Here is a 27,443-nt window from a genome sequence, read left to right on the forward strand (position 1 = left end):
TTTCAGTTAATATTTTCAATCGCATTAAACCTTAAGGTGCAACCCAGCTCTGCAAGGGTAGAGGGAAGTAACAGAAACCAAGATGTTAAAAAGGTAAAATTAGTTGTAATTTAATAAAAGGAGTGTAAAAGGCAAAGTTAACAAAGGCTAACAGAGTGCTCCAAGGTGTGGTTCTTTTATAGGCGTGGCTGGCACAGGTGGCGTTGGTGTAGAGCTGCCCCACCAATCACACAGCTTCAGATCCAAGGACCCAATCACCAGCCGGGACATCCAACATAGTCCACCAATCCCTTGCCAGGACCAAAGCAGCGAATTTACATGGTGGAAAAGACACATCTTTAAGCCACACAAACAAATATACAAAAAGGAGGGAGCCTGGAGGCTTTTGGGGCCGTAGCACCTTATGTTATGAATTAATCGGAATTAATCGGAAAAAAGTATAAACGTGTTGCTATACACCTGCAAAATAGGCTTTTATAATGCAGGTTTCTAAGACGTTGCTCATGAAAACCAAAGGAGGGCTGCTTCTTAACGACGGGAGGGGGTGGACTATTTTAGAGTTACTTTACCTTGTTGCGCTTGTTGAACAAGAAATAAAGGGATGAGCCTCCTTAGATGAATATAAATTTTATTTACAGATCAAGAATATTACCAAAAACCAGCAAACAGCACAATACCCCCTAATATTAGAAGACAGCTCTTTGGGAATCTTGTGTGTCGCTTGTAGTGACCTCCCCTGGCAGTAGGGGGAATTAACCGTAGCAAACACAAAAAATACAAGCTAGCGGCATGCAAACAAATCATTGGCGCAGTGATAAATGAGTGCTCAGGTTTAAAAGTGTGGAGGACACTTCCAGGTTCTATTCATTACACAGCAAAATACAGATTGAAGTGCTCAAGTACAAGAAGAAGACGTTTTTGATGTGGGTTTAACACATGATATGGTTAAAAGCTAAGTAGATTTTGCCTGATATTTCCTCTTTAAACCATCTTAGAAGGTCTTTTGCCCTACATCCTCGATCAATGTCAACGTGTCTGGAAGTCCCAACTCTTCCACATGACATTAAGAAAATATAAAGCCTGTAGTCCGAGTCATTTGAGTGAACATGTGCTGACACTGATAAGGCCTCACAAAGCACTGGCAGTTGGACTCTTGGAGGTCTCTTCAGCTCATTCCCGCCCCTTCAGTGCAGCGCAGACACACCACACAACAGTATTTATAGATCACAGCCAGCAGAGAATCCCCAAGATGTCAGCCATTGTAGTAGAATACACGGCCTTCCACTCTGTATGCAAAGCCGCCTATTTTGCACTGACGCACACAATGGAATTTAAAGCTGTGTTGAGAATAGACAGGTTAGCAATGTGTATGACAGCGTTACAGTGGACGAACAATTCAGTGTTTTAAATATTCAAGCATCGAATTATGCCAGACAGACAGACTGTGTTATTGTGTGAATGTGTAATTAAACAAAAAAGAGTAATGGAGCTCCCCTGTTGTCAAAGACTAGACATTCTGTTGTAACCAGAGACCCCCCCCTAGAACCGTCTCTCAGCAGACATTAATTACGGCTCAGTGTCCTCCACATCTCCTTGTCTGTCGTCTGAAGTCATATTCTGACTGCATCACCCTCTAATGTGGACACTAAAGAGTGGAATTGGGAAAGCAAGGGGGTCCTGTCCTCAAATACACAAAAGTAATGATATATTGATCTTGACAGTCTGGCTAATGATATAAAACATTAAAAAAGAAAAATATTAACTGTATTCCTATGTATGTAATTCCTCATTGAAAGCACGACACATTTGTGAGATGAAACATCTAAATACACAATAGTAAACCAGATTTTAAATGCTTTGCAGTCTGATAGAAGCAGCACTAGTCTTTACATTGGGGTCCTTGTAACAGTCATTCTCAAACTGGTGGTACTTGAGCTTCTTCAGGTGATGGGCTACTTAAGGACATGTGCAGTTTATGGTGTAGTGTAAGATCTATGGTTTATGCTATGTTAGTGAATTATGTAAGGGGTAATGCCCGACGAGGTGTCAATTATCAGAAATAAATGGATGCCGTTGAGGCGTGAACCGTACGGTGCGACGTGGAGGGTGCTTCCGCGAAGTCCATTTCTTTATGATAATTGACACCTCGAAGGGCATGATCCCCCTCATACCCACATGGTCCCACAAACGGAAACTGTTCATTGGGGCCTGTCCTGGGCAGAACTTATTTCACTTTTTAAGCTGTTTACCTGAATCTAGTTCCAGCTCAATTGTTTATCGTTACTATGGAAACAGCTGCAGTGGAGTGATCTTGGACGTGATTTGACTGTTACTATCTGGGTGGCCTGAGCACTGAGTGACTGTAAAGTTCAGACAGAGGGGCTAGCGCTGATTTTTGAGGCCTGAGTGATGATTCGAGAGAGTTTGGATTTGGATTAAATGTCAGAAAGTTGAACCATGACGTGATACTAAAAGGGATTATGGATTCAATGAGCGATTTGTAAACCAATGTTAGGATGTCCTTTTTTGCACTAATTGACCTGAGCATCCTCAGCAGATGGAGGCACTGCTGCGCCTTTTTGAACACAGAGTCTGCATGATGGTTAAAAGACTGGCCAACAGTTATTTCAGTCTCCAAGTATTGAAGGACTGCATCTGATCCACCGGCTGACCCTGGATGCAGAGACACACACACTGGACTTTACAGCTGTGTTGAGAATTCACAATAAAGGTGACGTGAAAAATATAGCAACTTACAGTTTTACTGTAGTTGGTTATTGTTACAAACATGAGCACAGTCAAAACCGTTTGACTCTGAAGCACCACACCTGGCAATAGATTGGCGCACCATTTAACCTTTTTGCTCTATAGAAATAGCTCCACCGCCATTTATGATATTGGGTCATGCTGTATGGTCGCACATTCCTCTTCACATGGACGCATAGGGAGACTTGGTCAGACTCACAATGTCTTGAGCTGATGTCTCCCAGTCCCACACTCACCACCTGCTGCTGACACTTTATGTTTGTCTGGATACTTCATCTGCCTGAACTTTACATTGTCTTATTTACAGTTCTGTTTTATTGCTTTAATGTTTGCAGGTGCAGCACTCTGAGGCAACTCCTGTGATATTGGGCAATAGAAAACCATCGACTGATTGATTAGAATTTGGCTAATCGGACATTCGCAAGATGGCCTCCACATTTGCCATATAAACAGTTTGAATTACCTATCTAAAGTTTTATTATATATCTGTGAATAAAAATCTCAAGGCACCAAACCAACAAAACTATGTACTTGCATCACAGGCTTCAACCACTCTACAATTATCTCATTGATTTAAATGGAGCGTAAAGACGTCAGGAAACATTTCTTATTGTAATGTGGCTGGACAAATAGGGACTGTGTCTTGATTAACTACACATCTTTCCCCTTTGGCCCAGTGTCATAGTTATCAGCCATTGAACTGAATGGATTTCAGAAGCTTATGTGTGTAAAGACGCGCCTATTGAAATTCCATTTTATTGCTTGAGGTGTTAAATGTTCATTATCTGAATTTGATCCCTCATAGACCTAATAAGCTACTCTAAAACCTTTATCAGCTCATAGCCTGTAGTTACAACAAGCCTTTTGTTTCCCTGTTTCACTATCAGAGGAGCTTGTGTCGTCATGCCGCTGCTGATGTAACCACATGGGAGCAGATATCTTAATGAAGACACAGATTGACTCAAAACATGTACAGTGTCCCCGAACCACTTCACACAGCCTCCTAATTTGACATTTTATTACCGCATTACACGTCCTGTGCCATCTTAAACCGTATACGCTTCTTATGGCCGCGGTTTCAATTTCTGCCCGTTGTTTCTTTTTGTAAACAATTCCTGGGCCCTAGTTTGATTTTTATGCACAAATTGTAAAGCGGGGGCGGTGGGCAGACATAGACAAATGACACTCTTGGCTTCCCAGATATTGGCTGCTACAAGTTCACCTCGAGATTATAAAGCCGGTGTGTAGGAAAACAAAATCTGTCAAGAAATAAACAGGCTGACAGAGCAGAGGTATGCAGCGTGCATGAGGTGAATATACCAGCATTAACATACGGGGTGTGCAGCAAATTTTGCATTATAATTAAAAAGCACACATAATACTCACATTTCGCAGTGACACGACAACAAGTATGAGCTGAGCCTTATTGTGTACAATTTACTCACTAACTACATTAGAATGAATCCTGCAGGGGGAAAGCGGTCGTTGGTGATTTGCTCTGAGGTTACTTTCATTTGTAGCATGCCTGTGTAAGCTCTCAGTCGCTCAGGAGTTGTCCATCCTCGGTGAAGGTTCTTTGTCTTGAGTCATTTGTGCTCTGCAGTTGAAGAATCTCGCCTCTCATCCATTTGGCTTCGTCAGCAGCACTTTTAACTCACAGGCAAAACTGTGTGACTCCTTAAGACAAAATGCCTCGCCACGAACAGAGCAATGTGATTTATTCTATTCAGGGCAAAGGAGAGAAATGCAAAACATTATATTGGATAAACTAAACAACAGCTACAGAACAGGCCAGCACCGCAGAGAAAGATCTAGCTCTTCAGTCGGCAGCCCATCTCCATCTTAGAACCATGGTTCACCTTATTCCAGATGTTCCGCTGTGAACTGTGCCCGCCCCTTCACTCGTATTAGTTTACATAGGACTGCAGACTTCAAGACAGAGAAAGAGAGAGTGACACTGACACAAAGCCGTTTTTAGGCTGCACAGAGAAACAGCGCTGTGTTGACTTGTTGATGCAAATGAAAATTGGACATTTTACATAAATCAATCTACTAAACATTATATTTTAGCAGCGAACATTCACTCACTTCTCTACCGAAAAAGTCAAGACAAAGGAAGTGCCGATCCATAGCAAAAAGAGGCAAAAGTGGACAGAATAAGGTGAATACACTCCTTTGATACTATGTACTAAATGGTTTGAAAGAGGGGACAAGGAAGTATTTTTTGTGAAGAAGCAAAATCCCTCCATGAACAGAAAAGGATGACTTAGATTTAATCTGTTTCCACTACAGCAGTGTTTTGCTCCCCAAAGCTGGAGGCTATGAGGCTGAGGCTGAGACACATGACGAGCAGTGATCCGCTGAGAGTAGGGTTGTTGAAACGGAAACCTAGCTGAGAGTAGGGTTGTTGAAACTGAAACCTAGCTGAGAGTAGTGTTGTTGAAACTGAAACCTAGCTGAGAGTAGGGTTGTTGAAACTGAAACCTAGGTGAGAATAGTGTTGTTGAAACTGAAACCTAGGTGAGAGTAGGGTTGTTGAAACTGAAACCTAGGTGAGAGTAGGGTTGTTGAAACGGAAACCTAGCTGAGAGTAGGGTTGTTGAAACTGAAACCAAGGTGAGAGTAGGGTTGTTGAAACTGAAACCTAGCTGAGAGTAGGGTTGTTGAAACTGAAACCTAGGTGAGAATAGTGTTGTTGAAACTGAAACCTAGGTGAGAGTAGGGTTGTTGAAACTGAAACCTAGGTGAGAGTAGGGTTGTTGAAACGGAAACCTAGCTGAGAGTAGGGTTGTTGAAACTGAAACCAAGGTGAGAGTAGGGTTGTTGAAACTGAAACCTAGCTGAGAGTAGGGTTGTTGAAACTGAAACCTAGCTGAGAGTAGGGTTGTTGAAACTGAAACCTAGGTGAGAGTAGGGTTGTTGAAACTGAAACCTAGGTGAGAATAGTGTTGTTGAAACGGAAACCTAGCTGAGAGTAGGGTTGTTGAAACTGAAACCAAGGTGAGAGTAGGGTTGTTGAAACTGAAACCTAGCTGAGAGTAGGGTTGTTGAAACTGAAACCTAGCTGAGAGTAGGGTTGTTGAAACTGAAACCAAGGTGAGAGTAGGGTTGTTGAAACTGAAACCTAGCTGAGAGTAGGGTTGTTGAAACTGAAACCTAGGTGAGAATAGTGTTGTTGAAACTGAAACCTAGGTGAGAGTAGGGTTGTTGAAACTGAAACCTAGGTGAGAGTAGGGTTGTTGAAACGGAAACCTAGCTGAGAGTAGGGTTGTTGAAACTGAAACCAAGGTGAGAGTAGGGTTGTTGAAACTGAAACCTAGCTGAGAGTAGGGTTGTTGAAACTGAAACCTAGCTGAGAGTAGGGTTGTTGAAACTGAAACCTAGGTGAGAGTAGGGTTGTTGAAACTGAAACCTAGGTGAGAATAGTGTTGTTGAAACGGAAACCTAGCTGAGAGTAGGGTTGTTGAAACTGAAACCAAGGTGAGAGTAGGGTTGTTGAAACTGAAACCTAGCTGAGAGTAGGGTTGTTGAAACTGAAACCTAGGTGAGAATAGTGTTGTTGAAACTGAAACCTAGGTGAGAGTAGGGTTGTTGAAACTGAAACCTAGGTGAGAGTAGGTTTGTTGAGACTTATACTAAGCAAGAAAGGTTGTTTACTTACAGGTTGAGAGTCTTTGAATAAAGAGGGGTGGGACTAGGACAAGCTAACTCCTCCCAGTGGTCTATGTATTGTCCACCTGTAAGCTGAAAGCCTTAGCGTCACTGACAAAGCCTTTTGGATGAAAGGTGAAACATTCTACACTTCAACCAGAAGAACCTTCCTCTAGGATGCATTTATAACAAATTAAAATAGATCTTAGCCATAAATAGCTATCTAATATAGCGTCCTCTCTCATCTAAAATACTATTCAGACTCTAACGTTTCAACCCAAGTACCACCAGGTACAGTGAGGCCAGGATCAAATCAGGCCTAAACCTTAACCAAATCACTGCCAGTACCTTCAACCATACTGTACTTCTGTTCCTATAGCCTTTACCTTAGTCTTAACCTGACCCTTTTTTTTTTCCAACTTTCCCCTTTGTTGTTAAGCACATCCAAACTACTTCTGGGCAGAGGCGGATAGTACTCAGTTAGATTTACTCAAGTACTTGAGTAACATTTTGAAGAAATTGTACTTCTGACAGTAGTTTTATCATACAGTACTTTTTACTTCTACATGTGTAAAATTGTAATGAAGTACTGTATCTGTACTCCTACTTGAGTAAAAATGTTTGCCCGCTCTACCCCAAAAATGTTCGCACTTCAATGTAATAATAACGATAAGAAATGTAACTCTGTCTCCAGTCGCATTAATTATGATTATATGTATATATATATATTTTTTTTCATCCAGCCGACTCACCCTTGAATGATCCTTATTCTGATCATGGGCCTAGAAAATCACTAGGAATCCAGAGCCTTTAAATGTGTCAGTGCTTACTAAATATCACCACCTGTTGCTTTCAAAGTGATAATAATTCCTTCTTAATTGCATGTTTCCTCTGGCCTTTTTTTTGGAGGAAGACACATCATCTGAATTTGGAGCAACAAAACCACCTCTACTACATCATAAAGACACAAGTGAAACAGAAACACCGCCTGAAAAGAGGAGGAAAAGCTGCAGCTGTGGTTTGAAATGCCTTTCCCGAAACCAAAGAGAAGTGGTAGTGCGGTTTGTCCAGTTTGTGCGTCGTACCTTTAAGAACAAGAGCGTCATCTGTTCTGTTTACAGCTGTCTTTTGAAAAATGTAGTATATAAATTTTCTCTGGCTTTGGTGCAAACTTTGCGATGTTTTCACTTGGCTTTAGTCCCTGCAGAGTGCTGAGACGTCTTCATTTGTCTCCCGCTGTATAAACTCTATTACCGGATCCGTACAATGTCCCGGCTGTGGTGGTTGTCAAGGTGAACGGAGGCTTCAGTCGGGAAGACTAGACAATCACGAAGCGTCTGTGCCTTTCCTCAAGGGGAGCCATTGTCATGTGTTGAATAGAGCACCTGTTTGCTCGATGTTACTCCCACTAACCGGTTTACTGTAATCACAGGCAAAGGCCGAGCACATCCGCCCGGGATCCTTTTGTGTGTGCGATGGTCTCGTCATTAGCAGTCAGCGAGGAGGCATGGAAATAAAAAGGAGAAGCAGCGTTCGATCCAACGTAAGCGGTCAGCAATTGCCAGCTACTCAGGGAAACTTCAGAGTTCGTTAGCCTGTTCAATACAGCCATCAAACATTGCAATTATGAAAGATCCAAATGTTTTAAGGTTTTTTTTTGATAAGGTGAAAGCATAGTAGAAATTATTAATGAACCCTTTTAAGATGGGTGGAGATGGAGAATAAACAAAAATGGGAGCTATTAAAAGGTTTTAGATTAGCATCACAGTGGTTGATGAACTGTATGGGATATCAGATAGTAATGTATTTAGCTGCTGTGGTTCTATATAATTGAAGAATTGTGGTTCAAAGCCAATTTAAAGTAGGGGGGAATTATTCAAGCATCTCTTAATTGCTCTCTGTTGGCTCTTTTGGCTTCACACATCTGCAAATGGACGATGCCATTTGGCGTTGAACGTCTCTCTGCTCGAATTCAGGTTTGTTGAGTCTTGCTCTCTACACTCCAGCGTAAGTGGAAAAAAGCGATAGAAAATGGCGTGACAGAAAAGGGCAGGCTATGAAAACGAAAGGCGTTAGTGTCCCTGGTCTGTTGATTGTAGTGAAGTGTCAGCCCTTGATTATGTCCAGCAGCTCCATAATGTGAGAATAAAAAGTTCCATGAACAGCTGCAAAGACTAACTACTTCCAGGTGAGCTAAACCTACTATACGGCTGAATTTATCATTATTCATTTGTTGTGGAGCCATACTTGAATCGTTTTTTTCCCAAAAATGTGCATTCCAAAAACAAACAAAAGCGTTTTCATCTGTGCACCAGCTCAAATGGTCAGGGAGAAGAGCCGTCCTCCCAGTGAGACAATGGGCACTTGGTGAGACATCACCTCTAGATTGTCACGGCAATAGACCTGCTGGGGCAATGCTTATCCACAAGGACACATCTTCAAACACAAGTCAATCTTGGTTTGCTGAGACCAGGAGAAAGCTGACATTCAGTGACACCTCTCTGAGACGCACTTTGATCACGACATTTACAAAGAGCCGGGGAGACAGGACAAATTGGACAGAGACATGAAGGACAAACTCATCAAAGCCACTCATACATTACAATCAGGAGGGAAAAGGAAGATAGACCACATTACAATAAAAATGTGGCAAATGGGCAAGACATTTTGCTTATTGTCGGTGTTGGAATGCAAATAATGCAGGGTTTTTTTTCCGGTAAAGTGTCTTGAATCTCCTCACAGGTGAATCACTACAAGTCTGGCCAAGCAGGCACATTTTATTGGAGGATTTCCAAACCGTATGATTCATATCGACTAGTCATATCTTTTTATCGGCAATGATGCAGATCCAAAAATCATTTTCATCCCATTCTCGCAAATTATCATCATCCTTGGGGAAGACACTTCACCCACATTGGCATGTAGATTAGCAGCCCTGTTTCTGTCAATCCATCAGGGCAGTTGTGGCTTAAGTAGCTGCGTAGGGAAATTTTATATGCATTAAATTGTTCGGCATCGGGACAAGCATAAGACAAATGTTGAAATATCACGAAAACCTACACGTTTTTGTGACCTTAAAGAGACTAGATGCGAGTTGGCCATTTTATACTCACTACTGCCACCTCAGGTTTTATGCGTAACTGCAGCTTCTATATTAAGCTCATGCATGATGGCACTTCAGACCCGAAGTAACACCTTTTTGAGTGACAGTGCAGGATTTTAGAGGCAGTTGTGGTGAACAGGTCTGAGCTCTACACATTAGGACATGGCTGGAACATGTAGGGGGAGGAAAATACTTAGTTTTAACATATTTAAAATCTGTATAATCCCTTTAAGGCAAGTCTGAATGATCGACCTTGTGTCTCTTTATGAACCTAACATTTTCACACATTTAAAGGAGGATATGTTCAAATTTTCCCTTTCCATCGAAAACCCCTGAAGATTGGCCTAAACTTTTGGTGCGTGAACATGCTGACGCTCCTCACACTCTCACTTTGGCTTGAAGTCCTGGGATTTCCCTCATTATTTACTGGAGGTGAAAACTCAGTGGCATTTCTCCCCTCGCGCTTCGTCTGTGCTACCTCACTGGTGCTGCAGGCGCCTCAGCTTCACAACATGCCATGCCCTGTTTTCATGGAGGTTTGAAGGTGCTGTGGGGATCGGGGTGAGACAAATAGAAAGGTCAATGTGTTCAGTTCAAATTTAACCCACATGAGTTCACATACTTTTAAGTCTTTTGTGCATCCACAAAGCAAACACAGATTTAGTCAATCTAAAAACCAAACTAGCAAACACTGGAATATATATCTTTCATTTTACGTTTACAGTGTTTGACAACATATTTTAACCTAGTTTTAGTTCCTGTTGTTATTTGCATTTTATTTTATTTTATTTTAGTTATCAGTTAATTAATTTATTTATTTATTCGCTTCTAGTCTACTTATAGTATTCAGTCATCAGTAATAACACTGCATGAATGTAATTTAGGCGGTTTAGCACCATAATCCTGTAAAAACTAATTTCCATGATTTAACTTCAATATATAATAATTCTGCCCACCCAATAACAGGTCACTTCAGAAGTTTCAAACAGCTGGCTATTATGCTCATTTTTGTGGATGTGTTTTCACTGTGGGCCAGGACCAGGACCAAGACTTTCTTTCTTTCCAGTTCAACATTATCATACATTTGGCTGCTTGGAAGCCCGGGGATATTTGATTTAAAGTATTGAGTCCTTATTCCCAGTAGTCAATCCAAAGGACAAGGTGATGTTTGTTCACATGAGACATGGGGGCCCAATCTTGTGTTTCTAAACTATAACATTTTGCCACTCCAGATTAGCGCTTTTAAGGGGGAAGTAGGTGGTTTGGAGAAACAGCTACGACCAATGGCGATGTTATGTACAACCATCTCCTTAGTTTTCCCAGTGTTAAGGATGAGATTGAGCTCACGCCAGTCCACAAACTCCTTGATTGTTTTCCTATACTCTTCTTCATCAGCAGTATCATCCGATAAATTCTGGAGAAAGCAGTTGTTGGTGTTGTGTTGGAAATCCGGTGTGTAATTGGTGTAGAGGAATGGTGCCAACACTGTTCCCTGTGGTGTCCCCATAGTGTATGAAACACATCTTTGCAGTCGCACAAACCTGTGGAAGAAATAGTCCACGCACCACCGGACCAGGGATGGTTCTGCCTCCATTCTCCTCATCTTCTCACCCAGAAACACAGGACGCATAGTATTAAATGCACTCGTAAAATGAAAAAACATTAACCTCACTGATGAGGCATCAGGGGTATCCATATGTTCATAGATTCTGTGCAGCATATACAGTAGATGAGGGCGTAGATGAGGATACAGCTGATGTTCGGTTGGTATGCAAACTGTAGAGTGTCCACATGAGGCACCACAGTGGTCCTGATGTGAGGGAGGATCAGCTTCATGTGAGGAGAGGGCTACAGGTCTAAAGTCTTTGCTGTCTGTGGCAGAGGGACAAAGGAAGATGTTTTCCAAAGCTTGGGGACCTTCTGTAGGCACCATCGTTTAAGATCTTCTTTCATTGTTTTAGTGAGATCTGTTATATCGAATTCCACCGTAGTTTCAATAGGAAATTTTACTTTAATTCCAAAATACTGTTTGTCGTACTTTAAGTTTCCACTGAAAAGGGGCTTCGCTTTTTGTATAGTTTACCCTGTATCTTGGAATATTGCCAAAGGCATCAATCAATTTAAACAGTTTTGAAATAGTGTTTTCTGGATTTGTTATTGTAAGTAAAAGCATCATCGACAAATAGGTTTATTTAAATTCATAGATGGCAACACTAATTCCTTTGATTTCTTTTTGTGTCTGAATCACTCAAGCCAAGGGTTCCAATACAAGAATAAAAATGAGAGGTGACACCGGGCACCCCTGGCGTGTGGATCGATATGTGCGTGGGCTCAAATAGTTTCCATTGCTTTTAATATGAAGTCATTCTTTATTCATAAAAGCAATGACTGGTGTCACCTCTAGAACTGCACAATTGCAAAAGACGCATCTATTTTACTTGTTGACACTATAGTCACCTTAACGTCTTGGCTGTGTGTACTTTGTACTCTTGATCCTTTTGAGCTACATTTCATGTGAATGTGGTAATCTAAAGGGAAAATGGGCTGGTAGACCATGACTAAGTGAGACAGATGCATTTGGACCTCTCTGCCCTGGCAGTGAACAACAAGCAGCCTCACTACTAAATGTTAAAATAGTTGATATAAACAAGGAGGCTGAATCATAGTGGATAATTCTGAATATATTCTGAGTATAGTATTACTATGAAGCAGACCTATTCTTTAGTCCACTCTGCATTGCCACTATTGACATATGCACATGTGTAAAGATTGTTAAAATGACTGTTTTTTCACTTTCACTTTACACTTCTGCTGCACTTTACAGTTGCAGTTTTACAAAGTATAAAGAGCTCTGAGCCCATAAGTTAAAGACTGGAAAGGACAACTTTGTGAATCTGTAAAGTCAAGTGTAATTCAGGATATAAACCAAAACCATCCTCTTTGCTCTTGCTGTTTGCAGTTGCACCTTTAGACTTGTTGATCTGCAATATATCAACAACACTATTTAAGTCAAGACTCTCTATTGCTCATATGCTACTTTTTTGGACACATAACTAAATGTTTGAAAGAGGAAAACTGTCACATACTCGACCACACTGTCTCGCGCTGAGCTCCTTATCCATCCTTGAGCGAGGCCAAAACATGAATTGTTGAGGACCTTGCTGACATTGCTCACCAGGCTCCGGGGACAATGGAGAATTAATTATAAAGCCTTGTCCTGTTTACATAAAGGCTATTAATTGTTCAGACTTTAGACCTTGAGATCAGACATTGAGACGCTTGGTGAAATGCTTTATTCTGTCGTTGGAAAACAGTATCACAATGTCACACACAATGGATGAAAATGGACTCTTGCGAAATTTCCATTCATACATTTTATGGGTGGACCTATAGATTATGAAAAAGATAGATAGACAGATACGACAGGCGCTCACTGAAGCTGCCCCTCTGTGTGGGGAAGGTGGCACAGAAGTGAGTGAATCCAGTTCTGCGCTCACTACAGAGCCCGCCTTCCTCAGCCTGTTTTGGGTTTGTTCTCTAAAGAGTGTAGCTTTCTATATCACATATATAGTGCATGAACATCAGCAGGACTTCATGTACAACAATATTTGAATGATGATTATTTCTCTCATGGAGGCATATGTTACGAGGTCATCAGCTTTATTCATTTTATGACGTCCAAAGACACAGCGTTGACTCTACAGTTGGTCTAAAGGGAAGTGGCCAAAGTCAATCTGGACAAATAACACCATGTCACACAGGTCAAGGTGTAAAGATGCTGCCGTGACTGTGGACTATCACTCCTTAGGCTGGACTATAACATGATGGATGATAGCTGCTCCCCAGTGGTGGCTCTGCATGTAAATAGCAGGTGGGGTCCATTGCTACAGGCATGCTAATTAGATGTGCTCGTGGATGTGCCATTGGGCTGGTCACGTAATAAAGGTTAAAGTTGAGATGAAGTTGACATTTTGCATTCGCAGGGGAGGAGGACATGAATTCAAATCTAATGTGTTCCACAGTTATTCCACGTTTCCACTGTATTGATCTTTTAATCTGTGAATAGGTAATTTTATCAGCCCCAGCCCCGTGTTGTTTATTTGTCTCACCTGTTAGAGCACCTGACGCTGAGCAATCACCGAAGTCTGGTGCATGTCCGAGCAACTGAGGTTTTAGAGGCTTTAGCTTGGTTTAGTGCACAATATGTTCAAAATAAAACAATAATCATCAAAGAACAATTTTCATCAAACACTGACAAATCACCGCGGCTCGGAAAGGAGTGGGATGAAGTTTAGCACTGATTCCCACCCCCTTTATATCAAAGTATTAATACATGAGTTTACTTGCATTGTTTTTGTCCACTTTCTTACAGAAAACAAGCTCTTTAATCTCCATATATTAAAGGAACAGGTCACCGTTTTTCCATACTGTGATATGTTCTTACCTGAGCTTAGGCGAGTTCCTGTCTGGTCTTTGTGCCCATGGAAGAGCTTGGTCGCGTTTGGAGCCATAGGAATATACTGGGAGAGGCAAAATGCTAACAACATCTTTGGTCATTTTGCATGACTGAGGGCACACACAAAGATCAGACAGGTACACATCAACTCATCTAAGCTCAGATCTCAGTATGTTAAAACGGTGGCCTGTTCCTTTAAACAATATGTCATAATTTCAAGCAAACCAAAATGATTTCTCTACATTTTTCTACATTCAAAAATCATATCTTTTGCAATAATGTTTCATATTTGTACATTCTTTGAGCTTTGATGAGCAACGGCTCATTTCACCACTTCAAACAGAATACGATGTAGCGCAGAGGAAAGGTGCCAAATGGCTCAGTTAATGTATTATTCATCTCGACTAGCAGTTCACTGTAAACAACCTGTGTCGCTGCCTTACGACATTACACAGGAAATGCAAAGCTTTGCTCAGTGTCCTCTTTAATCTCTGGTGGTTCTTTTAAAACAAAATGTGAAAATGGACTTTAAGTTTGAGATAGGAATTTGTCAGATAGAACACATTTCCAAAGTGTAAAAGTGCATAGTTTTAACTTCAAACATGATCAAATAAGCAAAATGACATGTGTATCCTTCTTTTTGAGCTTTGGTGGTGCCTTGTCCTCACCTTGATTTCTGATATTCTTCAAACACAGCCAGTACATTTCATTCTTCTTCTATTTCTCTCAACAGAAATCCGTGAGGCTTTCAAGGTATTTGACCGCGATGGGAACGGCTTTATCTCTAAGCAGGAGCTGGGGATGGCCATGCGGTCTCTGGGTTACATGCCTAATGAAGTGGAGCTGGAGGTCATCATACAGCGGCTCGATATGGATGGTACGAACTCTCAAACTATTCGCCAAGTCAGTGGTTCCCAACTTTTGCGTTGTTCACCATTTGTAATTTGTAATGCAAGTGCTCAGCCTGGCAGGTAACAGGACAGTGTGAGGTCAAAACAAACCAGCCCATTAATTTGCAATGACTCATTAATTAGTGAATATTATTTTGATTAACTCTGACTGCCCTAATTAAAACGTACAAATAAAGGGCAATTACCATTTACAGATAACAAACAAACGTTTTCTGCATGTGTAGTACTTGATATTATACAATTTAAACATCATGTTATGTACGCCCTCAATGACGGGAACCACTGCACTTCCTAAAATAACAACTCCCTGTAATCTCCAGGTGATGGTCAGGTCGGCTTTGAAGAATTCGTCACATTGCTCGGTCCTAAACTGTCTGCTGCCGGGATGCCTGATAAGTTTCACGGAGCAGATTTTGATTCAGTCTTCTGGAAGGTAACCTTCAATAAAAATTGGGTTCACATCTATTTAAATTCATATCCTCACTCAAAGAAATTCCTTTGGACTTTCTGTGGTTGCACTGAGCCACCTGTTTTAATTAAATTTACATAAAACAATGCAATACCCCAAAGATCTGAAAACACATTTTTAGTCATCTTATTCTTTTAATTTTCTTACTCTATGGACCACGTTTTTTTGCGTCCTTAAAAAAGTCTTGAATGAATGAATAATTAATAAAAAGTAAGAAAATTCCAAAGCATAAATTGGCACTTCTTGAATGACCAATGCCAGAGTAACATGTTGTAGCTGCTCTGTTCATCTTTACTCCAGCCATCGTTACATAAACCTGCATTGTGTTAGTGGATCCAAGAGAACCCCTGTAGAGTCATTTAATTTGGTGAGTAATTGTCAGTCTGTCTCGGTCGTATAATGTCTGCTTCCCATGGTTGTATTAAGAACATGGAGAATTTGGAGAAAGTCTTTACTGCCCAAGCATCACCAGGGCCAGACACTGCCCTATTCAAATGCTTTTCTGCTGGTATAAGTGAGATTGCAGAGTTTAAAGAAGGCACAGTTCAGTGTGTGATGGATCAGCTCTGGGGTGTGCGGTGCTTCATATGCACATTCATTATAAATAACAATGTTTTGGTGGACAGTCCAATTCCAGGAGGGGTACGTGCCACCCCAGGCCCTCCCGCTAGCTCTGCCCAGACTCACAAAGTGTTGTGATGCCCTCAATCAATCTTATGAAGGGAAGCAGATCAGGGGTTTTGTCACCACCACTCTGGATCTGCCACAAATATCAAGCCTGGGCTGATGATGCAGACTTCCCGAAGGCTGCTACCATCGTGGCTTCCAGGAAAGCTGTCAGTTATGCTGTTGAAAGGGGGTGAAGCTTATTCAAGTCTTCACCTGAATCAGAAACAGTACTGTTTGTTTGCAGAACAAAACCACAAATGATTCCAATATGCCTTTTTGCCACTAATAATCAATTTGTTTAAAATCCCAAATAATTTTGTCACATTTGGAACCAAATGTATGTATATGTATATATCTTTATTTATTTTTTATTTATTGGTTTATTTGCTCGGGACAGTGAAAGTTAAAGGTTTCAAAATTATGTATTTTCCTCCCCCTACATGTTCAGCCATTTCCTAATGTGTAGAATGAGCTCAGACATGTTCACCACAACTGCCTCTAAAATCCTGCACTGTCACTCAAAAAGTTGTTACTTCGGGTCCGAAGTGCCGTCATGCACAAGTTTAATATAGAAGGTGCAGTAACATGTATGACCTGAGGTGGCAGTAATGAGTATAAAATAGTCAACTTGCATCTAGCCCCTTAAATAAACAAGCCACAAACAAGCTAATTTCCATCCGTCGTCCCCCATGTGCACTCTCAAACATCCTGGCCTATTGTACATGTTTTTAGTGGCAGGGGAAACCTTCCACTACCCGGTGGAAATCTACGCAGACATTCGGAGAAACCCCACACAGAGTTTGCATGTTCTCAGCTAGAAGGTCCCCTAGAACCCGGGACCTTCTAGCTGTGAAGCACGAGCACAAACCGCTGTACTACCGTGCCGCCCTATCTAATAAAGGGACTGTGGATTAGGGATGAAAACTAGCTATTTAGCTACAATCTGATGCAGGACATACAGTTACTGTCTTTATGAGCTTAACCTCTTAACCCCCCGTCTGAACCGAGCACACTTTAGTTTGGCTTTACCCAAATCTAAAAGTTTCTTGAAAAAAGTGTCAAAATAGTGACGAAAATGAGGATGAAAAGGCAACAAAAAAGTGACTAAAGCACAACAAAAAAGCAACAAAAGAACGACAAAAAAACCACCCCAACAACACATAAAAAACATTTTTATTTCTAATGATGCATTAAACTGTTGCTCTCCAGTCGAGAAGCTTTTAGATTTGGGTAAAGCCAAGCTGGAGAAAACTCATTTAAGGCGGGGGTAAGGGATTAATGTCCTTGTCCCTTAAACAAACTAAAGTAATTGTGCCTTGAATCTCCAGTGTGACATGCAGAAACTGACAGTGGATGAGCTGAAGAGGCTGCTGTATGACACGTTTCGAGACCACCTCACCATGAAAGACATTGAACACATCATCATGACCGAGGAGAACCACCTCAACAGTCCTGAGAGTCACGTGGACATCGACAGTAAGACTTTCCCTGAATTTATTAATACTCTGTTGCACTACTACTACTGCTACTTCTACTACTACCAATCTATATAAATGACCTCCCATCCTATCAACAATTCTCCTTCTTTGCTAATGTTGTAACTGTGTCCACAGCCAGCCCCACGCAGCAGGAGAAACACACGTGTGTGCGCAAAAGTCTGATTTGTGCCTTTGCTATTGCATTCATCATCAGTGTCATGCTCATCGCGGCCAATCAGATGCTGCGCCGAGGGATGAAGTGAGACGAGCCGCTTTTAAGGATTTCTAGGAAAACGGAAGCTGCTGGAAGTGGCATTATCGTTTATTCTTTTCCTCAAACCCAAGATGTCATGTATTTAAATCTATAAATGTCTGTGTTGTGAAACTGGAATGCTCAAGGGCTGGAGAGCACCCAATGACCACATCCAGGCATGAGTGATGGCGAAGCATCAACATAACTGTGATGTAATAGTAATAGAGTATTGTTCATCTAAAATAATCACTCGGCGGCCACTGTGTAGCTTTCCTGAAGTGCTTAGATAGAGCTCCTTTAATGTTGATTAGCACTATTCATTATATAGGTTGCTTATTTATCTGTGCTCACAGACAAACAAAAGGTACTTACATTATTTCCAAATCATGGTTCACTTGCCAAACGGATTTGAACTGCTTTGATTTATTTGTAACGTTGTGCATGCTCAGGCTCTATGTGACCAATGTCATCACTATAAAGCTTTACACTGGACAGAAGTGAATAAAAGTGAAATAAACGTCTTATTTTTACTTAGGTGGCATGCAGACACTGTGACTCTGTAACTCGCCCATTCACTGCCTGTTTGTCTCAGAAAACCCACGTGTAGATCCAAAAGTGAATCTGCCGCAGGTGAACCGAAGTAAAGCATCAGCCTCCAAAGAGACATAATCCATCAGCAGAGACCAGCAGCGTGTATGCAAATGTTTCTGACATATTTACATGAATCTCTCAGTCATCGCAGACTTGACGGGCTGCCTCTGTGTGCACATATCTGCAGCAGCATTCAGACAAACCACTAACTAGTGACATGCATTGAGTAGCCGTGTGTCTGTTCGAGCCTCACTGACAGCTGTGAATAAATGACATCAGGACCACTACCTAATCGTAGTGTTTGTATCTTACAATGTGAACGATGTCCAATTCTAATACATAGGTGCATGTTAACATGTAAATGTACGTTAAAACTGTATTGATATAAATGTGTGTTTAAAAAAATATGCAATTTGCCTCTGCCCCTCTTAGTGAATTTGATATAGAGTTGTCATTTCACTAGCAAGGACCACGCCACAACAGGGTTATTTATTAGGTGAGATTGATGAAGGGACAAAGAAACTGAGTGCATGATGCAGAGGAATCCAGGAGAAGAGTAACATACTGTAGAATGGCTGAGTGCACTGAGCAGGGGGTACTTGGAAACTCAGATCTAAAAAGAAGGAGAAACTCAACAGTATTTAAATCTAACAACTTTTTAAAGATGATTTGCAGTAAAAGGTTTGAATTTCAAAGTGTTTTTGCCTTTTCAATAGGCAAATAAAGACCAATAAATGAGAGTCTAGAGGGTACTTTGAGAGGAAGGACTCAAGGGCTACGCGAGACGGAAAAGGTTGGGAACACCAGGCAAACTGAGGACCTTCTTTCTAGTTATAGATACATGTGAACAGGAGGGAGGGGTTAAAGGTCAGAACGTGGCCCACAGAGATGAATACGTTTCTAGCTAAACATACCACAGGGAAAAGAGGGAGGTGCAGTGTAGTTGTAGGAGTGGCTTGGACATATAGTTGAGGCGTGGCCCTGCACCTGAACCCCACTCTATAACATTAACACCATGATTTGAGCTATGCGTCGAGTAGTCAACATTTCATAGGAAATGTTGCCGTCTCATTTTTACATGAACCACCCAACAATATTAGCGTATATATTTTTACTTAAAAATGTTTTTCATTTATGTGATTTTATGATGAATGTAAGCATAATTTTATACAGAAATATTTAAAAATGCAAACAAACAGTAAACAAATAAATATATTTATAATTTCCAGTCTGGACACTCAAATGTCCATTAAGATCATGCACTTGTACTCACTTGTTGAACATTTGATAAGTTTTATTTGAAAACAAATGTGAAAATATATATTTTCTTGCACTTTTTTACCAAATGGATATCACTCTGGAAGGAAGGTTACAACTCATTCTGGCAATAAACTAGTACTATGTTGCGTATTGTAGCTCTGAATATGTAAGAATTATGTGTGAATGTCAAATATTGTAACCAAACTGAGCTATAAGCAGATAGTGTGCTGTGCCTGTGTTTTATAGTGACCAAATTATAACCATCAACCCTTACAGAAACATGCTTTGTCAATGTTTCAATTTCTCCCATTCAGTTCTTTGTGTCGCCCCATTCTGTGTCACATTCAGTTTGGTAGTACTCATAAACTCTGTGATTGTTTATAACATCCATCTACCATCTATACACTGATGTAAGCTGTCTGTTGATGCATGTACTGCAATAAAAGTCTTAAAACTTAAAGTCAACTTTTATGTTTGCCTTGCTGAGCTTTAGATGGAGAATGTGTTATAATCATCCCAACTAAAGAGGGAAATACAACAGGAAATGGGTGGTTAGTTCAGACAGAAGAGAGGTGCTGGAGGTGCGAGACATGGTCCCTTTACTACAGCAGTTGGCATTTGCAGCACCCATGAGTACACATCCGCAAGCAATAAAAGAAACACTTTTAAGTGTGTAAAAACACTTTACAACAGTGATTCTCTGGTGTATAGCTTCAAGACGTATCTTCAGTCTATCACAAGTATCAAATAAAAACTATTTAAACGTTTATAATAAGAAAATGAAATACTTTGCAATTGGATCTTTTGCTCATACAGTAATATAGTAATACATATTTCTCATATAGTTCTGTTGATCATAAGGCTGACTAAAACTATCAAAACAGAGGTTCCATATTTACAATGAAATATACCTTTGTTTGTGGAACTTGCCCCGTGTTTGGATGGGCTTCCTCCGGATGCTCCAGTTCTCCATCAATCCAAAACATACTCAAAAAGCCAAATCTTCCAGCTTGGTCGTCCTAAGCATATCGAGCTCGATCAGGACTTTGGTCTGTGGGTGCTGCACTGCAGTCGCCGACTGCTCCTGACAGGTAGCCCCACGGGCATTGAAGAGCAGGGGGAAAATCTATTTTTTGTATTTTTTAATTTTGAGCAATTTTACATTCATTTTATCTCCCAAAATTCAATCAGTGTAGATGCTCAAAAAGGAGTAGGCTGAAGCAATAAGCTTATAAGTGCCTACCCCCAATTTGAGCACTATTTCCTCACAGCAACAAGTTCCCACCTGGACGGGGCCTTTCTGTGTGGAGTTTGCATGTTCTCCCCGTGTCTGCATAGGTTTCCTCTATGTACTCCGGTTTCCCCTACCACTAAAAACATGTACAAATGTTCTCCTCTGGGGCCAGGACTTCCCTGTAGAAGAGATTGTTAATCTAAGTGGGACTTTCCTGGTTCAACAAAACATAAATAAATAGAGGACAATTTTCCCTTTGGTGAACTTTAACATCTTCTATCTCATGTAAACAAAAAACAAAACTGCAAAAGGGTAATAAACTTTAACTTCCTGACAATAAATAGATGACATGATTGGAGCTCACAGCCTTTGGAATAAAATATAGTATCAGTAATAAAAAATATAAACTTAGTATAGTTCCTCAAAGCATGTGGTTACTCCCTAGAGCAAACATTAAACTATCGATTGATTTGATTTCGAGCAATGTATTGAAAAAGCTACATTAACAAAATTATTTTTTTGATAAATAAAAATTTATGAAATGCCACGTCAATTTTCCATAAAACTTTCAAAAGGCAATTTTCTAATTTATTCCCAACGTCGTTCTTGTTCCAATTTTGTCTCCAGTTCTTGTATTAAACGCTTTGCATCTACCATGTCTTTTAATCTGGTAGGCTAAAAGAATGAGGGAAGGCTTCAGTAAAAATCCACTTTGAAGATTCTTTTTTCAGTAAAAACATGATGTATATTGGGTTGTATTTCCACAGAAAATGTCACTAAAAATTCGATCAGCAGTAAAAAGGAAAGTCAGAGTGGAAATTCAAAACGGTGTCAAACTTCCTCATTTAGTTGTTAATAATGGGAGGCGTCCTTCAACCCCATTCAGTGTGTACACTGACTTTCCATCCGTTCACAGGAGGAGGCAGGAGTGACGGCGGAAGGTCAGGAATGGTGAGGAGCTGAGGAGGTATGTCACTTTCTTCAGGGCATTCTTCCACCTCAGTCTTAAGGTCTCTGTGGGGTTTATAAAATAATTGATTGATTTATTGTTAGATGAGAATTTACAAACAAAGATGACGGGCAATGCAAAATGGGCCTCAGGTAAATAAACATGACCGTGCATACCCTTTGCTACAGGGGGCATTTAGCCTCCTTTCTCTTTTGGAGAGCCAGTCGTCTATGCTTCTGTCGGACAGGATTTTGTCCTCGAAGTGCCTTTGAGAGTTCTCAACTGAAGAAAAAAATATAAATGTTGGTTCTAGATAAAATGTGAAATATAGTCTGAAGAGTCTCAGTACAGTACATTACTACTTTGCAGAAAACACCTCTCGTAGGCCGCTTACCTTCCACTTGCCGTTTCAGATTTAAAAAGTCCTCCTCCGACATGTGAGAAAATCTACAGTTTGGTCCAAAATCACATATTCCTAAAACAGATTTAGTTTTTTTTTAAGTAACACTGTTATTAAAACAAACGGTATTGTACAACCGAATGAATTATACCTTTTTGAAGAAACTTTCTACACATTTTTTTGGCTTGTTCGTCAATGAGAATGGCTTTAGGATCTACAAAAAACAATTACAAATGATTCTGGGTAAATGACATTTTTTAGATGTTGCAATTATACATTTGATTGTTTAAATAATGGCCTTGCCTTTAAAGTTGTCAAACCAGGCCTTTTTCGCTCTATGATGTTGAACTCCGTTCAGATGCTTCTTTCTGTTGTGCATGTTGTCCTGAAAGGACCGGTCACAGTAGTCACAGTAGTACCTCTTTCCCATAGCTTTAACTTTCTACCTGTAAAATAAAACAGCATTTTTGGTTGATTTAACTTCATACAAACACACAGGTTTTATTTTTACCTCAGGAAAAACAATCATTTCATGACAGGAAAATAATGAAGATACGTTTCCAATAAAAAAAAACAATGTTCCTTATATGGCAAATCTGTAGATTTATAAAACATTCCACAGCGCCACCTCTTGAGGGATTGAGAAACTGCAAAGAACAGTGGTCACGACGAGAGGCTTACATTATGTAAACAAAGCAGCATTCTGTAGCGCTAACATTTTATATAATACTAGTGTGCGTTTATATCACACCTTCAATGACATCAGACCATAATATGTGCAGGCCGTTTTATACTTACTTCCACAACCGATGAGAGCAGTTATTCTTGCTTGAAATTATATTTGATGTGTTTAAAAAATGTTCAATCCATTAGAACTGTGAATCATCATCTTTTGAAGACAAAGAATGGTATCTGGGTGTCTGGTATCTTCTTGGTATCGCTAATGTAGGAAAATCTAAAACCCTAAAAGGTGTTTATATCCATCCATTCGTGAGCGCGTGCGCAGCGGAAATGCTTGTCTGCTTCCGCTTCCGCTTCTGCTTCCGCTTCTGCGCACTACTGCACCAACATGTCGCTGACCAAGTCTGCTTACAATTTGCTCTTCAGGAGAACCTCGACTTTTGCCATAACCATCATGGTTGGCGCAGTCTTCTTTGAGCGAGTGTTTGACCATGGAGGGGATTTCGTGTTTGATCAGATGAATCGTGGGGTAATATACTTCTTTATGCCTGTGTTCTTCTGACCTTGTCGAGGGGGCGCTAGCGGTTTATGCTAATAGTAGGATGTGCCTTTAGCCGGTTGTGTAGCCAGTATTATGTACTTGTGTATTATTGTCGAGTGTGTTGCACTATTTGTCAAGCAAACTGGTAATACTTTTGTTTTGTTTCTTAGAAACTTTGGAAACACATCAAACACAATTTCGAGGAAAAAGACGATGAGTAGGACACCCTGCTCCGAGGTTATCTGGGGCCAAGCAAAATGTCATCACACTTCTCCAAGCCCATTCTCACTGGAACTCACCTGGATCACAGAGAAAACAGACTGTTGTGTTTATGGCCAGACTGGCGCCTGTTTCCAGAGATTCAGCAGAAGATGAAGAACGCAAGGAACAACATAATCATCACAGCGACTGCAAACATCTGTCACTAGTGTGGTGGCGTGATATCTGTCTTCTGATTTGTAAATTGTTAAATTAAATGTTTATGTCTAACGACCACTGGTGTTTTTACTGAGATCACCTTTGCCATTGGTGGTTATGCTGCTCTGAGTGGAGCTGAGAGTAACATTAGTCTGTGCCTGGTGACTTCATAGTGGGCATGCAAATTGTATCATGTCCGCAACACTATAAAAAGCAGCCACAGAAAGCAGATGTAGGTATTGGGTCATTTCGCACCTTGTCTTGGACGGGCCTTTCTGTGTGGACTTTGCATGGTTTCCCCTACCACTAAAAATATATACAATAGGTTCCCCCTTGGGGTCAGGGTTCCCCTGTAGAAGATTCCTAATTTCAGTGGGGTCAAACATAAATATCAACAGACCATTTGTTTTTACTCAAGGCATTTATTAGATACAAAACGGCTTTTTATATGAAATAGTTTTTTTTTAGCACCTTAGAAGCAAGAACTCCATGATGAGTAAACAGCCCGTTGTGTATTTTGTCAGTGCATGATGAGGCTGCAACATTCCTTGAAGCATCGCCTCCAAAAAGACTTAACTCTTAAAGAGATTGACCAAGAAAGGCTTAATGATGTTGAAATGTTGCAATAAATAAACTATAGAATTAACATATATCCATATATGAAGACATAACCATAACTTGACACATACAGTTGGTGGGCGAGTAAACAAAATGTAATCTTTACATGTACGTAGCCTTCAGTCTACTGCTAATACCTAATATAAAACATCTGTCATTGAGGTGAACGAGTGGACATAAAGGCATCTTTTAGCCAACCCCAAAGTCTAGTAAGCCACAGGTTTACGCCCAGGTCTGCAAGGTACTGTATTTCAGGAGTAAGCATTTTCTGACAGAGAGTTTTGAATTTTGGGTCAATTTCTCGTTTTATGTTGTAGCCGAGGATGGAGGTCTCTCCAACTGGCTGCCATGGCAGAAAATGGCTGTCCTTAATGTTGTGGGCTTCCACTGCATGACCCCCCTCAATGCAGAAGCCCTGCATTTCAGCATTTCTTCTCTTCAGCTCCTTCACATCCTCTTTCATTCGATCAATGCCATATGCGTCAACCTTCCTCCAGAATGTGACATTAAAGTGCTGATACAGCTTCCAATCAATGGAATTCCACTTTTGAGCTTTAGCTCTCAGTTCTGGTGTCAGTCGAGAAACAGATGAGCTCTTACGGGCATTAAGTTTGAAATACAGCACATCTTCCATTGTCCAGCAAAGCAGCTCTTTCAGCAGAATGAGGGACTCCTCAAAGTATTCAGCCAGGAGGACCAGATCAAAACGCTTTGACAAGCTCTCAATGGCTGTATGTACCAAGGGGTCATCTTCAGCAAGGTTGTTATTAAAACCAAAATCAAAAAACAGCAAGTTTTTAAGATAGAATGAGTTAAATGCCTCTTTGCTGTAGAAGGCGTCAGGATGGTTTAAAAATGCACCAAGTTTATTCTCACTCTTTATCTTCCATGTTAGTGGCACTGCTCTGTGGTAATAGTGGAAGGAGGATTCAAACAAGTCCACTGGGTCACGGAGAATAGTGATGTAAACTGCATCTGGAGGTAGGAGCTTAGCTACTTCTCGGTGGTTAAAGCGCATGTGGTTACACACAATATTGAAACAGTCTCCAGGTTTGTATTCCTTTACCTGAGAGCACGTGAAAGGGGATGGGTAGAAGAAGTCATTGCGTCCATCAGGAAAAGCAAACTTAAGTTTGTGTTTCTGCCCAAATCGGAAGAGAATGTTGAGGATGGTACTGCTGGCTGTTTTGTGAGTCTTCATGAACATTAGGTTCACTTTTGGCAAGCATCTGACCTTATCTGATGTAATGCTTCGAAAATGGAGCGTCGCATTACGAACCCGTAGCCTGGACATGCTGATAGGACAGGTCTGTTCCTGAGAATCTCTATCATGAGAAAAATAAGTGAAGGCATACATTAACATGGATTTATGTTACTTCAAAGCCCTTGTAATTGTGAAAATGAATTATTTTACTTACATAGTTGGTACTTGAGCTGGGTCTGAGTAATGGTAGAGCCAAAGCATTACGTTTGTCAGTAAAATCCACAATATCAAACCTTGTATTACAAGAGTGCACTTTCTTCCTTTGATGCCAAACATTCTTAAGGCTCCCTAGGAAGGTACAGAAGAATCATTGAAGTTCAAGTGAAAGATCCACCTGGTAAACAAGCTTGCAGCCAGTGAAATGCTTAAACATATAGGCAGCTTGTGGTTTCAAATCTTATCTCAAACTAACAAACAAACAATATCATGGCTGATTATACTGACAGGACCTGTTTAAGGAGCCTCCTGGGAGACAAAGTCGCTGCTGCGTTCATTATGCTACACCTCATATGTTGACACTGTAAACATGTAAACATGGCTCTCATGCCTTCTCAATTTACTGGAATGGACAATAGGTTTTAAAGCAACAAATCTGATTTGCTGTCTGTTACAGATCTGAGATTCAGACACAGCTAGTACTAATTTCTCAGTAGCTTTTCTCTGATTAGGTTAATACTGCATATAATACAAGCCTACAACAAAAAGACACACAAAACAGAAAAAAACAAAAACAAACTCCACACAAAATATTAGATTGTTTAGAAAATAATCTGGACAAAAAAAAAGAAACTAGAAGACTGGGAAAAATTGAATTAGAATTAGGGTTGGGGTTTTGGCAAACAGTTCAGATTATTTATTTATTTTATCACATTATCCAAATTGATGTTGGGGCAGGTTCTGGGTTTATTAGATTTACAGCTAGATTATGATCCTAAAAACAGTTTAGAGAGTTTAGACATTTATTTTCAGCGGCTTTCACTGTTAATCCGCTATGACAAGGATATTTGTTAAAGTCTTAATGATCTGACCACCAGCCCATCTTTACACTATCTGGACATCAATTAATTTTGCTTAAAAGCTTGAAACAAAATTAAATCTCACCTGAAGTGGCCAGATAATACACCAGATAAGAAATGATCAGCCTCCAACATTCGCCCAGTTCATTCAGAGGCGCAGGGTAAAAGCTGCGGCTTAAAGTGTCTGGGAGTGACTGGTTCACCCAGTTTTTATAGGGCTCACCTTCAAGGTGCGGAGGCTGCACGCTGGATGGGCGTGATTACAGGCTTATGCTTGTCCCCAGCAACATTTTTAACAGATAACAGATGGTAACGCACAGAGCAGTCCGCCGCGATGCATTCCACAGCTGGGCCATGTTCAACACTTGCCTCAAGTAAACAAGCACACCTAACTTTAAGAATATAATAAAAACACAGAGCAGCCTGTATTTTGTTTGCTTGTTTAAAGTTTCAAAGTCAAAGAGATGAACGTCAGAGACAGGACAGTGTTTGTATTTACTTGGTCCGATGCTTATTATGCAAAAATTCCAAAGAAGTGGGCGTGGCTTGTTTACAGGCGCAACAGTAAAAGATGCACTGTGTCTGAAGACAAAGAAACAAGAGATCCACCGAATACAAAACACAACACACAGGTTATAACAAATTATATATTTAGTTTTTACAAATACAATTCATAAAATACCGGAAAAAACAAAACAAAATCACACATCAAACAT

General features: G+C 40.5%; 3 protein-coding genes across 3 annotated transcripts in view; 1 reads left to right on the top strand and 2 right to left on the bottom strand.

The window, feature by feature from the left end:
• cabp7b (calcium binding protein 7b) overlaps window positions 1–18,882 on the top strand; it is a 34,028-nt gene extending 15,146 nt beyond the window's left edge. The window contains exons 2-5 of the mRNA XM_079551236.1: window positions 14,710–14,853; window positions 15,208–15,320; window positions 17,354–17,501; window positions 17,639–18,882. Of these exons, the coding sequence (XP_079407362.1) occupies window positions 14,710–14,853; window positions 15,208–15,320; window positions 17,354–17,501; window positions 17,639–17,766 (533 nt within the window). The 3' untranslated portion in view covers window positions 17,767–18,882. The remainder of the gene's footprint in view (window positions 1–14,709; window positions 14,854–15,207; window positions 15,321–17,353; window positions 17,502–17,638) is intronic.
• Window positions 18,883–21,669: 2,787 nt separating this feature from the next.
• Window positions 21,670–23,164, bottom strand: zmat5 (zinc finger, matrin-type 5). Its single transcript, XM_079551753.1, has 6 exons — window positions 22,989–23,164; window positions 22,494–22,636; window positions 22,342–22,404; window positions 22,185–22,265; window positions 21,967–22,072; window positions 21,670–21,855 (listed from the first exon to the last, which is right to left on the bottom strand). The coding sequence occupies exons 2-6, from the start codon at window positions 22,618–22,620 to the stop codon at window positions 21,714–21,716; spliced, it is 519 nt and encodes a 172-aa protein (XP_079407879.1). The 5' UTR covers window positions 22,621–22,636; window positions 22,989–23,164; the 3' UTR covers window positions 21,670–21,713.
• Window positions 23,165–24,601: 1,437 nt separating this feature from the next.
• On the bottom strand, window positions 24,602–25,654 carry gal3st1b (galactose-3-O-sulfotransferase 1b; the record flags this gene model as incomplete). The annotated part of the gene is made up of 1 exon (XM_079552257.1): window positions 24,602–25,654. One exon carries the CDS (start codon window positions 25,652–25,654, stop codon window positions 24,602–24,604), a length of 1,053 nt encoding a protein of 350 aa, XP_079408383.1.
• Between the last annotated feature and the right edge of the window lie 1,789 nt (window positions 25,655–27,443).

This window comes from Gobius niger (assembly GCF_951799975.1).
Source record: "Gobius niger genome assembly, chromosome: 2".
Classification (NCBI taxonomy): domain Eukaryota; kingdom Metazoa; phylum Chordata; class Actinopteri; order Gobiiformes; family Gobiidae; genus Gobius; species Gobius niger.

Excerpts from the sequence above, each read along its gene's own strand:
- zmat5 (XM_079551753.1), bottom strand. The coding sequence starts at position 22,620 with ATGGGAAAGAGGTACTACTGTGACTACTGTGACCGGTCCTTTCAGGAC. Across the intron at positions 22,405-22,493 it reads CTGGTTTGACAACTTTAAAG|ATCCTAAAGCCATTCTCATT; the intron begins GCAAGGCCATTA and ends TGTTTTTTGTAG. Across the intron at positions 22,073-22,184 it reads TCTGAAACGGCAAGTGGAAG|TTGAGAACTCTCAAAGGCAC; the intron begins GTAAGCGGCCTA and ends TTTTTTCTTCAG.